This window comes from Acyrthosiphon pisum, chromosome A1 (genome assembly GCF_005508785.2).
Source record: "Acyrthosiphon pisum isolate AL4f chromosome A1, pea_aphid_22Mar2018_4r6ur, whole genome shotgun sequence".
In the NCBI taxonomy this organism is placed as follows: domain Eukaryota; kingdom Metazoa; phylum Arthropoda; class Insecta; order Hemiptera; family Aphididae; genus Acyrthosiphon; species Acyrthosiphon pisum.
This window is the reverse complement of record NC_042494.1, coordinates 19,374,618-19,389,428: the sequence shown is the minus strand read 5'-3', so window position 1 is coordinate 19,389,428 and position 14,811 is coordinate 19,374,618. Positions and strand designations below refer to the sequence as shown.

The 14,811-nt window shown below is 31.1% G+C and overlaps 2 protein-coding genes across 6 annotated transcripts in view; one reads left to right on the top strand and one right to left on the bottom strand.

The window, feature by feature from the left end:
- LOC100161194 (uncharacterized) overlaps positions 1-222 on the top strand; it is a gene marked incomplete at its 5' end in the record, with an annotated part of 23,466 nt that extends 23,244 nt beyond the window's left edge. Inside the window, 1 exon segment of the mRNA NM_001293478.1 lies at positions 3-222. Within this exon segment, the coding sequence (NP_001280407.1) occupies positions 3-125 (123 nt within the window).
- LOC100571649 overlaps positions 1-14,811 on the bottom strand; it is a 19,293-nt gene continuing 4,482 nt past the window's right edge. For 2 of the 5 annotated variants that reach the window (XM_003245632.4, XM_008186565.3), the window contains exons 2-6: positions 8,886-8,972; positions 3,335-3,562; positions 1,751-2,472; positions 222-591; positions 1-99 (exon numbers count right to left, since the gene is read on the bottom strand). In XM_003245632.4, coding sequence (XP_003245680.1) covers positions 222-591; positions 1,751-2,472; positions 3,335-3,562; positions 8,886-8,930 — 1,365 coding nt within the window. In that variant the 5' untranslated portion in view covers positions 8,931-8,972 and the 3' untranslated portion in view covers positions 1-99. Of the gene's footprint in view, positions 100-212; positions 592-1,750; positions 2,473-3,334; positions 3,563-8,885; positions 8,973-12,699; positions 13,159-14,811 lie in introns of those variants that run through there. The other 3 variants (XM_016805833.2, XM_003245631.4, XM_008186563.3) reach the window with 3 other exon arrangements.

Sequence of the window (14,811 nt, the reverse complement as noted above, 5' to 3'; positions counted from 1 at the left end):
GAATTAAAGGTACAAATATTTTGGGTACTAAAGAATACGATAAGGAATCATTTGATCCAACCCAACACGTACTTGAAGAAGAAAATTCTCCCAAAGATCCTGAAAGAAAATTTTTAAAATTATAATTTGTATTGCATACTGTATAGTCTAGTCTACAAATTATTATATTATTATTGTTGAAATTTATATAATAATTAACACAGTTTATTTACATAGATTACCTATACTTGACTTCTTTTAAAGTTCTTGTATCCATTTTGTGGCACGGCTGCTGCAGGTTGTTCTTCCCACCTGGATACAGTGTGCAGCACGTAGCCAGGATCATTTGGCGATTTAGGCTCTTCAGTGTTCGCCCCAAAGTAAAATCGACTTTTAACCGATTTTTGTAATGAATCATTCACTCTCTCCACAGGTGATTTCAAGGGTAGATCAGTAGGTCTAGTTGGTCTCTTTTTTTCTGAAAAAACATACGGTACTCTGGCATTTTTCACTTCATGCTCATTTTCTTCCTTCGGACTTTCCTGTTGATTGTGCACAGTGCTAGTAATGCTTGGTGATTGTAGTTTAATACCGCTCTTAACGTTTACAAATCTAAAACCAAAAATGACTTTTTAAATAAAAATTTAGCATAAATAAATTATGATAACAAATTAATTTATGAAACTTGTTAATTTTTAATTTTTCGTTTGATTGCATTAAGTTTAAAATTAAAGTTAATTCACCGATAATAAAAAAAAAAAAGATTCACTAATCAGAAATTTAGCTGTATAAATCTGAGTATCTGACCAAAAATGTTTTTTATTTATAACGACACGGGCGAGTAGGATGACTTCAGCTTGTAAGAACAGTTTATTATTAAGGGGGCTGGAGCGTAATCAATTCTAAGGAGTAATAACTAGGAATTTTATATTTCTGTTTATCTGGGTCTTGTGTATGTGTTGAAAGTAAATGAACATTAGTTCTGTAATTCGTAGTACCGATCACGTTTAATAGGAGCATCATAGTGACCGGGATGTACGTCTGTAATTTTACCTACGCGCATGCACATGTCACCATAATATATTGCTTTATAAAACGACAAACATTTTTTTTCAAAAATACTACCTCTGACTTCAATCACTACGCTCAGTGGGATGTTCCGATTTTAATTTTGAAAGCAGATTTGAATTCTCCTCTAAATTTACTATAACTGTCGTACATTTTTCATATTCTATATCAATGTATTTAAATTTGAATTATGAATATGTTCTATTTTTACTCTTTTTTTAAATAAATTTCTAAGTAAAAAAAAAATAAAAATCAGAAAAATGAAATTGTGTCAAAGCATAGATAATTTAGTGACAAATTCAAATTTGCTTTCAAAATTAATATCGGAACATTATATTGGGCGTAGTGATTGAAGTAGTGAGCTATGTTTTCGACCGAAAATTAATCACACTCCAGCCCCCAGTTAGCTCCAGTATTATTGTTATTTATTTATTAAAATGTCCTAAAATTGCCTATTTAAAACCCCTAAGAAAAAGTAATTTTTGCGGTGCTTACGTCCTTCTGATTTCTGGAGTACAGAAATCATCATCAAGACTATCGACTTGAATTTCTAACGGTACGACTTGAATCGCGCACACCAATAATAATATGTTAATTAATAATAACAATAAGACGTTGTAAAAAACAGTCACAATTTAAACCCTAAATTTCATTATCAGTTTCACTTCAGCCCGAATAAGTAAGTATAGGTTATCATTTATACCTGCGACGGTAATCCGGAGACTCCTCGGCCGGCACGTTGATTTCGAGTTTCTTCATCTTTGGCAGGTCCATGTCCGTGTCGTACCACTCGGTGTGTCTATGTCCGTGACTCACGTCGAACCCGCGGTCGTCCAAATACCTACGACCGTACTGATGTGCGGACACCCCGTCGACGTCGTCGCCATCTTCGTCCGGTCGTCCACGATCCCTGCTCGTGGTCGTCTGAACGCTCTCGTTCTTTGTCTCCACCGTCCGACCGTTGGCGGCCGTCCGAAGCAAGCCGTTTTTCTGCTTGTTCTCCACTGCCGTCTCCCGCTTCAGCACGCCGTTTATCCCATTGACGTGCACGCCGTTCATGCCGTTTGCGTGCACTCCGTTCATGCCGTTTGCGTGCACTCCGTTCGTCCCGTTTGCGTGCACTCCGTTCGTCCCGTTTGCGTGCACTCCGTTCGTCCCGTTGGCATGCATTGCACCGTCGACGGCGGCCCTAGTGCGCGCAATGTCGCCGTACCGAGTGTTCTTCGGCAACAGGTGCGACTCCTTATCGTTCCGCCTGTTCGACAGACACGTGTCCAACACGAACACCATGCCTGTCACTATGGACAGGGTGCCCAGCACGAGCGCGTTGACAATCAGGTTCCCGGGCACGCTGTCCACGGCTGTCAACACCAGACAGCCAACGGCGATGAACAGCGCCGCACCGATGACCAACAGAAACGATTCCTGCAGAACATAATTATATTATTATTTTTACAATATTGCGATGTAAATGTTTGATAATTAGTTGGGTGATTTGAAGGGGGTGGAGTTATTCAGGTCGACATTTTTTAGACTGACAAGTTAGTAGTTAATTTTTGTTGTTGGTTAAAACTATGATCGTCAAGATGAGTGTAGAGTGGTAAGCTGGTAAGGTAAATATAAATTAGAATACCTAACTTATAGTGATTAGTGGTATTTAATCTAACCTCATCTACACCTATATGGCTATATAGTATAAACATAGAATATATTATACGTTTTGGAAATTTGACCATTGGATAATGGAGCTAAACTTATAAATTAAAAGTATATAGAGCTGCGCAAATTATGTAGGAAAATGCATAGATAATTTTTAAATGATTGCGTAAAATATAGCTTTCTTAGACTTTAAATAAAGTTTGAATTAAGGAGTAACGAATTCAATTATAAATCTTTTATTTAGCATTTTATGACGATTTCGAATTTGTAGGTCTTGTTTAGCCTTTAAATTTTTATTTTTTATTAGTTTCGATAGTTTTTAACAATTCCCGTTGGTTAAACCTTTTACACGCATTTTATGAATTATTTTTTAATTTTTGTCTTATACGTCTTATTGTAAACGAATAAAAATAATTAAAAATATAGCTTTTTTCTTATCACGACATGAAAGATTTTTCTGAAGACTTTTATCGTTTTTAATTTTGATTTTTTATTGCATTTTACGGGGTTTTATAGTGCATTCTATGTACTGCAGTTTTCGAGATTTTAAATGCATTTTTAAAGTTTTTACTGGATTAAATTCACCACTTATTATACGTGTATAAAAACGGTCAGGTGGTGGACTCACAGTTTTCTTGCTGTTCTTGAGCTCTCCCATCAAGTACGCTATGTACAGCGCCACGCATATTATTATGTAACCGCCGAAAGTCACGTCCGCGAACAGAGATCCGGCCCCGTTCCTGGTGATGTTGTTCAGCAACGGCCACTCCCTGGACGACTTCTCGAAGAAATAAAACAGCCTAGTGGCTTCTGCGTCCGACCATCTCTTATAGAGTAGACAGCTCAAACACAAAATCTGCAACAACAACAACAACAAAATCATCACGATGTTATCAATGTACAAAAAACCAAAAAGGTAAACCAAATATTAATTAGTAATTTATGACAGCAAAATGAATGCAAAACTCTTCTTGTCGAAAAACTCTACAGATACCTAATCACGGATAATCGGTTAAATTGAGTTTTTTTCTCATAAAGCTTTACTTAATTTATAGACATACAATTATGTGCTGTGAATGTTTCACTCATTAAGCATAATCCGTATAGGTATTGGAATAATATGTTTGCTGTTTAGTAGCTTTAAATTAGAGTATACCTATAATAGTCAGATTTGTCTCATGAGTCATGAACTTACCTACACAAGTATACTTGTGTTATACATAGATGTATCATGAATGACCCGGTGCCTGGTGTAATAATAACTAATAAGTCGTATAATTTACCATTGTACTATAATTGTATATAGTTACTACATAAAGAATAATATGCGCATAGGTATACAATAGATAGGCAGACAAGTAGACAACTACATAATATGTAGTCTATGTACAGTGTAAGACTGCACATGCCATGAAATACAAAAACCAGAAAATATTAACACATAAACTACAAAATGGTCAATCATTATAGGGCATAAGCCAAACAATTCTCAGTCGTATTAATGTATCATACAAGTGGTCAGGTACCTATATTGGCCATTAAAGATACTCATTCCCAACTGCGCATTATTTCTTTCTATTTTAATGTTTTTATTACGAATAAACATGTTTTGATTTAATAGACATCGCCTTGCTTACACAATAATTACAATTGCTTATTAGTATTATACACACAAAATAGGTACGGAACACCTTTTTAAAAGGTGAGGTCTCGTTAACTAATTTGTTTTAATAGGTAATCGTTATCGTCGTGGAGATATACAACTGTGAAAAATTCATTCTTCGTAGTAGATATAATATATAAACAGTCTTAAACAGTTAAACGTACCTGCCTATAATTATGCCTATATTTATTACTAATTAATAAATCAAAAAATAAATTATTTATCCACAGTTGAGTTCAAATTATTACGAGTATAAATTACATATATCTATATTCTATATAATATTATATGGGTATAGGTACCTACAGAAACTTAAGTTCATTGATAAATGTCTTCTTTTGTAAGTTTATTATACCTGCAAGTTGGGTACTGTAATGAGTGTAATGGGCAGTTTCAAGTACCACCGAAAGAATTTCGGGTGTAACTATATTTCAGTATCAGTATTTTAGATTTTCAAGGGTTGGTGGGTTGAACATTTTTTTCTCCTATTAATAAAAATTGTTTACGCTGCCACTGCGGTATGCTTTCCATTATGCCCCATTAAAATTCAATATATTTTAACTTTTACGCCGATGCATAATGAAAAAACAATATTAAACATTAAACAATAGCATTCAAGTAATTATTTATTATTTATTATATATCTCCCACCACCACGATATATCGACCAAACAATATAATATTTTCAATACCTCAACAATTATTTTTATCAATTTTCCCGGAGTCTAAGCGATTTATTCTGCACAAAACCAAATTCTGTTAGTAGTGTGAATCTTCGAACATTCAACTCAATAAGTAACACTAGGTACTTATACAACTATGATATAAAAAATATATATATACCTGCGGGTATACGCGCGTACACGATCGTTAAGCGCACAAGATTCGTTTTCAAGTCGTTAGTAAATCTATCGATAGATGAGTACCCCAACACGCGTCGTTAGTTCTTATGTAGGTCGATATAATACATGGTGAAATAGTGGTGTAGTCGACCATTTTATCCTTCAGTTTTAATAATTGTTACAGAGTTCAATTATCATTTTGAACTAGTATGTACACTAGGTTAAGTATAATATTATGATACATATTATACAAAAGAACATAATAGGTATTTACGTATCTTATTTAGGTACCTAAATACATAGATCTCTTTATTCACACGTGAGAGTACCGCAATATTATTCTTTTTGTACCAATTTTGTAGACGACATTGAGTAAAGCACATTTAGGTACAATATTGTATACATAACCTTTATATTTTTTCCCAGGGGCCAAGACCTTGAGAATGAAGAGATCTTCTTTTACTGAAATAAAATAAAATTACTTCTACATAAACCTATATGGGTAACTACTACTGTACAAAATAATTAGCACCTATATTCTGACGACACAGATTTATGGTTTTACTTCAATAATTACTAATAAGTAATAACCAACAAAATATTATAATCGTTTAATTGTACCATTTGTAGTTTATACCTATACCAGTTTATATGCGTATGGTGTATTCATACCGGTATAAGGTTGCCGGTACATATACCACAGCCATACAGCTGGTATATAGTATACCTACGCATATTGTTTTTAAGTAATTAAATTATTCGGTCCGGGAATAAATATTATCGACCCCGATTTAAAAAAAAAAAATTTAAATTATACTTATATAAGCAAACATAAATCATAGAACACGATATTATGTAAAGCGCTGGGTAAAAATTATTTTTATTTTTGTTAAACATCATTCAGAGCCAAGAGGAATCATGACGATTTTATATATAAGTAAAATAATAATAACATTAATTACTTACCATAAAGTATTATTTAATTATAGTTTGAGCCATGTTTATTATTTTACATAGTATTAATTAGCTAGTATTCATTAACTTAAACTTCGCTATATTCATAGCGTTGTTATTATTTCAATTCTGTCAAAATTCGTCACGATAAGTTTTATTTTTTGGTCGCTTGTGCCTAGATCAACTGTGATTATTCTTAGTAGGTATATACTATATTACTATAATTGTATTGATATAATTTACCGGTAGATTTATATTTTTATTACTCAATGGTTAGTGGCCACTAAATAATAATTTCTACTGCCAAATTGTCAACAATATAATATACTAGCCATTATATGGGTAATATATTATGCATACATGCACAAAAAAAATCTAGTAATTTCCGGCGATCCATTATCCGTTACACTTTTCCAAAATATTAAAAATTATTCTACTTTTTAGTTTTTACTATATGAGTATAATGTATGAAATATAATTTAACGAAATATAAGTTACCTATGTAATTTAATTTTGATTCCGCAAAAAATATAAAATAATCTGTAAATTGACCGCCCCGAAAAACCAATCGTTCGTCGATAAAAGTATATTTCTGCTGTATTGCGTTAATGACATAAATCGCATACCATAATATATAGGTACAGTTAAATGTGATTACGATATGTGTATACACAGTGATACACCGTATAATCTAATACATATTATATACCCACTTCAATAATATTTCCCATTGGATTTTTAATTAAATTTTCAACTGGTTTTCCGTTTCATTTGCAGACGACCGCAAGGCACAATTGCATAAACAATAATGATCGCTATATAATATTATATTACGGTAAAGAATAGCTTATCACAGACATAATATACCGGTCATGCACTCGTATAAATTGTAATATGTGTGCCGAGTGCTTTAAACTTTAATATGCAATTCGAAAACGGTATATATATAAATTACTGCCGCCCAGCGATATTATGTAGAAAACCAGAAGAGCAAATATTTGAAATTCTCTAATCCCTATATAATAATAATTTTGTATTTGAGACCAACATTCTGATGTAGCAATATATAGGTAGGTTCTACGCATTCGAAAAAAGTATATTATGATGTTTTATATTATATTGTGCGAATATTTATATATACCAAGTATCTACGCGGTATATAAAAAACATATTTCTTATTTACCACAAACAAAAAGAAATTCGATACACATATGTTTATTACCTACATATTGTGCTCAGTAAATAAGTAACTTGAAACGTAAAAAAAGTAGGTATCAGTTTACGCTTTACGCAATTTGTGGCGCTTATATTATAGGTATGTATGCAAGTTATATATGTGTATATTATAACGTATGACATCTCAACCAATAATAATTTTTATATCAAATCAATAGATGAACGAGTTATATAAAGGCTCCTACGTAGATTTCTGTTATTTATCAATGTAATATATATAGTTGACAACCGACAATTTAATTTAGATATTTGTGTTTTTTTATTTAATAAAGGTATCAATGGGGTAATTGCGGGAGAGGGGCACTTTCCTCCTAACATTTTTGCGGGGGGCAAACGTATCATTCCACCCCCAAGATTTTCCAATATTTGTATTAATCAACTCTTGAGTATACCTACAACCTGCTACTACCTACGATTTGTTTCTAAACCATAAAACGAGTCTTATAAGACTTGTGTAAAAACAAACCATTAGGTAAATATAAAATAAAAGTATATTTAAACTGGGGGGGGGGGGGCTTAGGGTTTCGATTTTGGTTAGTAATTTTTTTCAAGCTGTTAGTTCGGTGATAGTTCATAAATTATAGGATTATAACAAATTTAGAGAAAAAATCGCGGGTTAAAAAATGTAAATGTCAGCGGATGACTTAAAATGCAAATAAATGAAATAAAAATAATTAGCCAACTTAAAATGTTTGATACGAGTAACTGATTAAGTATACAAATAGACCATATTATGTCCAATGTCAATACATTATTGGTACCTGCCAATGAGTAACAATCAGTCTGATATAGTAGATATCAGCTGTACTGTTTAGTGAGTAACTGTTGTATAGTAGTATAGTACTATAGTGCACATGTACGTTTCAGTACCAGTGGAAGTACTAAATAGAAACCACTTTCAAGAATAACCTTACTTACTAAAATGCATGTGTGATTTAATTGATTATTTAACTTAAATTCATTAGTTCCTTGTTAATATTTATATCATATTATTTTCTCGTGCACCGCTTATAAGTTATTTAAATTTAATATAAAAAAAAAAAATTACAACCAGTCTGATAGTAAATAAAGATTAGAAAAGTGGAATATTATTAATAATATTATAATTTGTACTTCGTAAGTCGCAATAAAAAAAAAAACAAATTTAATACCTAACGACTATAATATAATAACTAATAAGTAAGCCTTAGCTTAATGCGTCATATATAAAGAAATATATTCGTCTTAGCAATTTACACGTTTTGTCAAATATATATCTTTAAGAGACTTTTCGTACGCAATACGAAGAAAAAATCATAACCTTGGACATTTTCCCACAGCCCGTATTTTCATGAAGGTTGTTTGCCAATATATTGTATAATTAAATAATTATTTCACATGTTACATATGTACGTACGTATAATGCCTATATTATAAGGACTTTGTCACTATTATAATACAATATTGTTTTTAATTTTTATACTTTTATTGTTCGTTTTACTTACAATTTGAGAAAACTTGAAACTGGCCCAGCAATCGCAAACGGACATGTTCTGACCTTGAATTTACCACCAAACTCATTTCATCACAACCTGTAATTTATAAACGCAACATAAACAGAGAAAAAAAAAGTATTGTAATTGATTCCATTTTGTTAGTAAACACACTCGCAGTAGATATTGTAAAATAAAATCTATTTTATCGTCGGCTATTATGTACGTTTAAAATGCACTGTAACGAAACTATTCAAAATAAATTTTAATGTCACTCAATTAGGTGGTACCTACTGGCTTCTACCTTTATATTATAGTACATACCTACCTACATAACATAAATTGCATAGTGCATACGCGTACACCTAACTCCATTATAATATATTGTTCAATTAAAACAAATTTAACTTCCTATAACCTTAGTTATTGTTTCTAGTTTTCTATTTAATACTGCTATTTCAAATTATTTAGTTTTGATGAAATTTAGTAAAACTTTTAACTGTGAATTATTTAGAATTTTATGTTTAGAGAATACGTACGAAATTATGCACATAATAATTTTATTATACTTATTTGTAAATTTAAGGTATAGCTTTTTCTGCACAAAATCATTTAAAATGAAAAATGTGTAAGTACCTACGCCTATACAAGTTTAACTTAAAAATATTATCAATCCTCAAAAGAAAAATATGAATTTCAAAAATGGCATTAAAAAGTATAGGTACAATAGGTACATAAAATATCTGTTAATAAATAAAAATAAATATATGTATGTTATATATATTATATAATGTGACACATTTTATATATATATATCCAATTCACTCGATTTATAAAATACATAATATATATATATATATATATGTAACATTAATCATAGTCGATCTAAAACAAGTCAATTAAAACAGTACGCGTTGTGACTTACAATCAGCAGGTATATATAATAATAATTCTTATACATTTATATATTAATATATAAATATAAATATGGTAATATATATATATTATATTATATTATATTATACTAATATACATATATATTATATTAATATATATTAGGTACATTTAATCTACATATTCGATTTAAATGTCACATACAAATACTATATAGCTGGTAACCTATCTATACCCATTATTGGTTACATCTTTGGAGTGTATATTAGTGTGATTGCACTCGACTCATTATCAATCTTTATAAATAATGTTTTAAACCCAAAACATATAAACATATAGACAATGTTTTAATAACAGTACTGTAGAGTGGACGTCAATTAAATTATCCGTATAATATAATATTGTGCTATTTGTCTATGGTTATTCGTAATTCAATTCTGCGTTCACGTAGAACGATTTGTTCTCGGTTTAAATTTAGGAAGACTGGACATTTAATAGATGATAATATATGGGTTTAGTGATATTATAGAGTTGGAGTTGTTTAAACCGTTCTAGCGGAGTAAATGTTTCGACGTATTTTCGAATGCGTAACTTAGTAAGCGAAAGTTATATACTACGTGCGGTAATAAAATTTAAGTAGATACCTATCGTTTACTTGTGCGTATAACATAATTTAATATACATTTTATCCTGCTCATTAAACTGGAATAGATGATAATTTTATGCACAAGTACTGAAACTGAAGTAGATATACCTAACATTTCTACCGTTGACGATTAACGAAACGTTGAAACACGTATAATATAATATTACCTATAGGTACAAAAGGGAAAAAAATCATATATTTTCTTATTTTTTTATTCTTTTATAGATAAACTTTAGTAGTATAGTATAACATATTATATTATTATTATTGTGAAAAATATCTAAGGCGTATTGATTAACTCAGACGACCCCTCCCCATTCGTCGTGTTGATGCGTATTACATTAATAAAATTCTAACAATTAGTGATATCATATTATCATCTACCAATATAAACTATATAGTATTTAGACTACTTGTGAGTATCAGTAAATAACATACAGGTAGTACTTTGTATTTACTTAGATTGTGAATAAATTGTACTTCAATAATGCACGAAACTTATATAAAATATATTATATGTTGTCAAGTTTATATTTATTAGTGGTTTACATTTTGTGTGGACTTCCTAGCTATACCCTACATTCGATTATTCTAAATACGTCACTGATAAATCTACATTCGGTACCTACTTATCGTGCGTTTAAGATTCTCATTAAATTGACACCCCAATTACAATTACAAAATATACCTAGCTGGTAACTAAATTTTAAGCGTTTAAAAACATACTATTTCCCACTTTTGGTTTTCAGTGACTAATCATTTATTTTCCTCAAAATAATTAAAAATGTCATATTTCCCAAGATACACGGTGAAATAATTGCTATTCATTTGCCATTTGATGTTTTCATGCTATTTTGTATAGGCCCCTACCTACATCATTATTCCCGAAGTCTATTTTTTATTGTTTCTTTATGAAAATTAGCTGATAAGGATATCAAAAATGTTCAAATGATAAAAAGTGACCTTGTAACACATATAAAGGTGCTTAAAATAATTAGGCAGTACTATTATTTCTTAACGAATTTAAACGTTTCGTTTTTAAATTTAAATTTCACTGCTATTTAAAATAGTAACGTACCTAAAAGTGTATATTATGTTAGGCAAATGAAACAGATCGTAAAGATTAAATCATTTAAGCTTTAAAACATAATATTATATAGGTACCTATACATTCATTGCAGTGTATGTAGATTCATATAATAATATTAAGAGATCTAAGATACTCGATATAATAAAATTAGTATATATTATATATCTATATTAATACATAATACTTATATACTAATACATAATATTACTATGTGGGTATACCTATACCGGCTATACCTCTATGGCTACATGCCTCCATTCTATAGACGATTGAATCTGTGATATTAGCTATTATACAATATTTAGGTACCTACAATATTTGTACATTATGCGTTTATTGGGACAGATCATATTAATATTATATATAGGTAAAACTATTAGGTTCATCGATTATATTATAGTGAAACACATAATAATATAGAACTTATATGCAGCCTCACCTAACCCACCTACAACAAAACACGTATGGTTCACACGGTACCTATACCGACAAAATGAAAATAGATAAATCGGACACTTATCCTCTATTAATATCGGAGGCCTGTACAATATTAAATAATATATTGATGGATAAATGTATAGAACTGTTATTAGGGCTGGGGAATGCCCTACCTAAAAATCCTTTTATGCCCTTAAATTTCGAAATAATGTATCTATAAAATGAACTTAATATTTTTTTTTTTTTCTAAGTTTTGAACTAAAAATGTTTTGTCATTAAATTTAAAAAAGTTTTGCAAGACTGCACGTCTTTGTTACGTAGACTTTTAATCTGAAAAAAATAATTACCTATTCCCATTTCATTTTCTATAGTTACTCGAAATCTCGAATTTTACAGCATGTGGATTCGTTTGAAAAATCACGTAATTAATAATATTTGATTAGGTTAAAACCTATAATTGTTAACACCGCGCGTTACAAAGTTACTTTTTAAAGTAAAAAATTTAAAATAAATTTTAATACCCCAGTTTTTGGTGTACATGCCCTAAAAAATGCAAAATATTCAAACGTTATACGTTATAAAACGAGCATTGCGTGGCCAGCTTTGGAAAACAATAATGCAAAGCGCATAGAAATCCTAGATCTATATAGTAATATTATAATATCTCGCACAGCAATCATCACGGAGGTGATAATAATATTATAACATATACGCGCGTATCAACAAGTAGGTATATATTTTAAAACATGGGTACTTACGCTGCGCAGAACTCTGCAGTTGCAGGTGGATATATTACAGTATATTATATATATATATAGGTTCCTCCCTCTGTAATATATATTATTAATACACTATAAGTACTAACCGGACGATCGATACTAATTACAGGTAAACGACAATCACTGACAGGGATCGCTTTCCCTGGGTCGTACTTGCAGCGCAGTCCAGACTCCAGAGTGCGAATATAATATATAATTTCAAATATTATTGTGGTTTGTGTGTGCGGATGTTTCTTCGGCGCGCATAGGGCTGGCCAAGTTGGCAGAGTGTGTGTTGGCCAGGCGACGGTCGGACAATCGCACTGTTATGTTATGATACGATTATGTACTACCTGTTAGAATATAATACAAAATGCAATATCGATCGCTATCATATGATATGATAAGACACGCGTCTGTCGGGCGTACACGATGGATATAATATGGCACGCGACTGCGGTCTCAGCTCCGCGGCGAGGATGACACACGCGCGCCGTGCGGTGTTGCGCGAGGCCCGTCCTTGCCCCACCCACCGCGAGCAATACTTATCCATCGCGAAAGTTTCGGACGTTTTTGTTATGGCTATTATTATATTAAAATCGCTACATTCCTATAATGTCTATTATACATTCAGTGGCGTACACAGGATTTTTCAATCCTGTAGGGGAGAACTTGAAAATTAATAATTACTCAGTTGTCACAATACTGATAATTCACCAGATTAAGTAAGCGCTTTTTTAGTTCTTATACTAATATGAAACTTAAAATATTCACAGATAATTAATATGTATAGTTAAAAATATTTTATTTCATAAAAATAATTTGTAATAAAAAAACAATTTTATTTTTATTTTGTCTAGTCAATCATTTCAAACTTTAGTCAGCTTAGATGAAATATTTTAAATTTTTTAGTTCGGTTATTAAAGTGCTGAACCCCCTCCCCCTCCTACGTAGCAGCCATATATATTATGTACACGTCACATATAGACCTATATAGGTAGGCTATAAAAAAATGGACTGATATAACAGAGAGAGAGGCCCGAGGGCCAATATTTTTAGAAATAGATAAATACATAGCATACACTTTAGGTTCCATCATATGCACAGGTATTAATTATCTCTTTCTAACAAAATTGGCTCTTTACAACCTATATACATAGCTGGGTGTAGGGGACGCGCAGTCCATATTATATTAATTATTCGTCTATGGTAACGCCACAACTCAACAGGTGGGATCGGATCGAGTCCCCCCTTTTATGTTAGTGTTTTTGACGCGATAAACGACCATTCGCATTATATTATAATACATATAAATTACGCACAGGTTATGAAGTAATTATTTTATTATTATATTCAAATGATAATGCAAAGTAACTATTATACGCACCGCACATCTGCATTGCAACTTGCAGTACCTATACAATGGCAAAGAAATAAAAATTTTTGTAAAAACGCGAATATTATAGACTTTTCTCGGACAGTGACTCAGTCACACCACAGACCGTATATACTGCAGATAAATGTATACTAATATACATGACTATATAAGTACAATGAAAACGAATACTTTATGTGATTTTTATTATTAATATTAATTTATATTATTATAGGTATATAATATGCGCATATGCGACCGCACCTCACAAAGTACAATCCATTATTCGAATGTCACACTCAGACTCACGCACTCAATGATTATTAAAAATCAAGCTCGCCCTCTGAGTCTCCGACCATCTTCGTACCTGCTGTAGGTACACTATAATGTATGTGTTACCATGTTTATAACATCCTAAAACTGTACTAAATACTGAAGAAAATTCCTCAAAAATACTATCATGATTATAATAGATGTAAGGGAATAAACTTTGGGAACTACTTAATTTCTCCCAAACAATACATACGCATAATATAACAGCGATTACACATTCACGCGATAGGTATAATATATATATATATATATATATTGCACACATCGTGAGAGAAAGTGTCAAAAACTTTGATAAACTTCAGACGTTATGCATTTTTATACATGCATATAAAATACACTATATAGCCTATATAAGTTTATAGTTTAGATAGAGTATGCAGTAAGCAAAGTAAACAGCTAAAGTT